Raw genomic sequence first — 796 nt, forward strand, 5'->3', positions numbered from 1 at the left:
TGCCTTTTATAATGCTTTATTAATTTGAAATCATGAAAAACATTTCTTTCTAAAATGAATTAAATTGCCATGCTAATAGGAATGTTTAGAACTAAATGCAACAATCAAATGGTTAAGTGCAAACACCAAAGCTTACAGAAAAAGTACCTCACTAAATACAAGCTTGTAAAATAGTAGCCACTTTATGAGCTCAGAGAAAACCTTCGATTTTAAGGTATGAGGCAAAAGTCATAGTGATTGTCGGGTTCTGGTGTTTGGAAACGCCCATAAGGTCTCATCTGCTGCTCCTTAGTCTTTCTCTTGATTTCTGTCACTTGCCCTACAAACTTCCCAACATCCTCTCTCCCTTCATTGTGATTAACATGTCTATTTGGTATGGCCCATAGAAAATTAGGGACAAGTCGCCTGACTAGTCCCTTTTTGACATTTCCTCCAGGCTTCTTGTTTTCAACCTTGACCAAGCGGTGGGACTCTTCTTCAGTTTGCTGGGAGGCCTTCTTTCCTTCATCTATTTCATCATTCTGCACAGCGAGATCTTTTATGACTTGTTGCTCTTTGGATGCCATTACTCCTAGGAAACGAGATGGATAAAACTGCTTTCTTTGTAGACTGATCCACACTTAAAACAGACACACAGGCCTGGCCCTGAACCCCTCCCACCCCAAAGTATATCATTTCCTCTGTGAACCCCTTTCTAAGACCCTAAAGGTGCAAAAATAGAAGCCGGGAATGGGAGAAGAAGATAAAAGTAGAGGGGCCAGTTGGGCTCTGGGATGTCAGACCCAGGTATGCACAT

At 41.2% G+C, this 796-nt stretch overlaps 1 protein-coding gene across 1 annotated transcript; it reads right to left on the reverse strand.

Moving 5' to 3' along the window:
- Positions 1–209: 209 nt before the first annotated feature.
- Bex4 (brain expressed X-linked 4) lies at positions 210–566 on the reverse strand. The gene has a single exon (XM_035449888.1). The coding sequence runs from the start codon at positions 564–566 to the stop codon at positions 210–212; it is 357 nt and encodes a 118-aa protein (XP_035305779.1).
- Positions 567–796: the final 230 nt, after the last annotated feature.

Source organism: Cricetulus griseus, chromosome X (assembly GCF_003668045.3).
Source record: "Cricetulus griseus strain 17A/GY chromosome X, alternate assembly CriGri-PICRH-1.0, whole genome shotgun sequence".
In the NCBI taxonomy this organism is placed as follows: domain Eukaryota; kingdom Metazoa; phylum Chordata; class Mammalia; order Rodentia; family Cricetidae; genus Cricetulus; species Cricetulus griseus.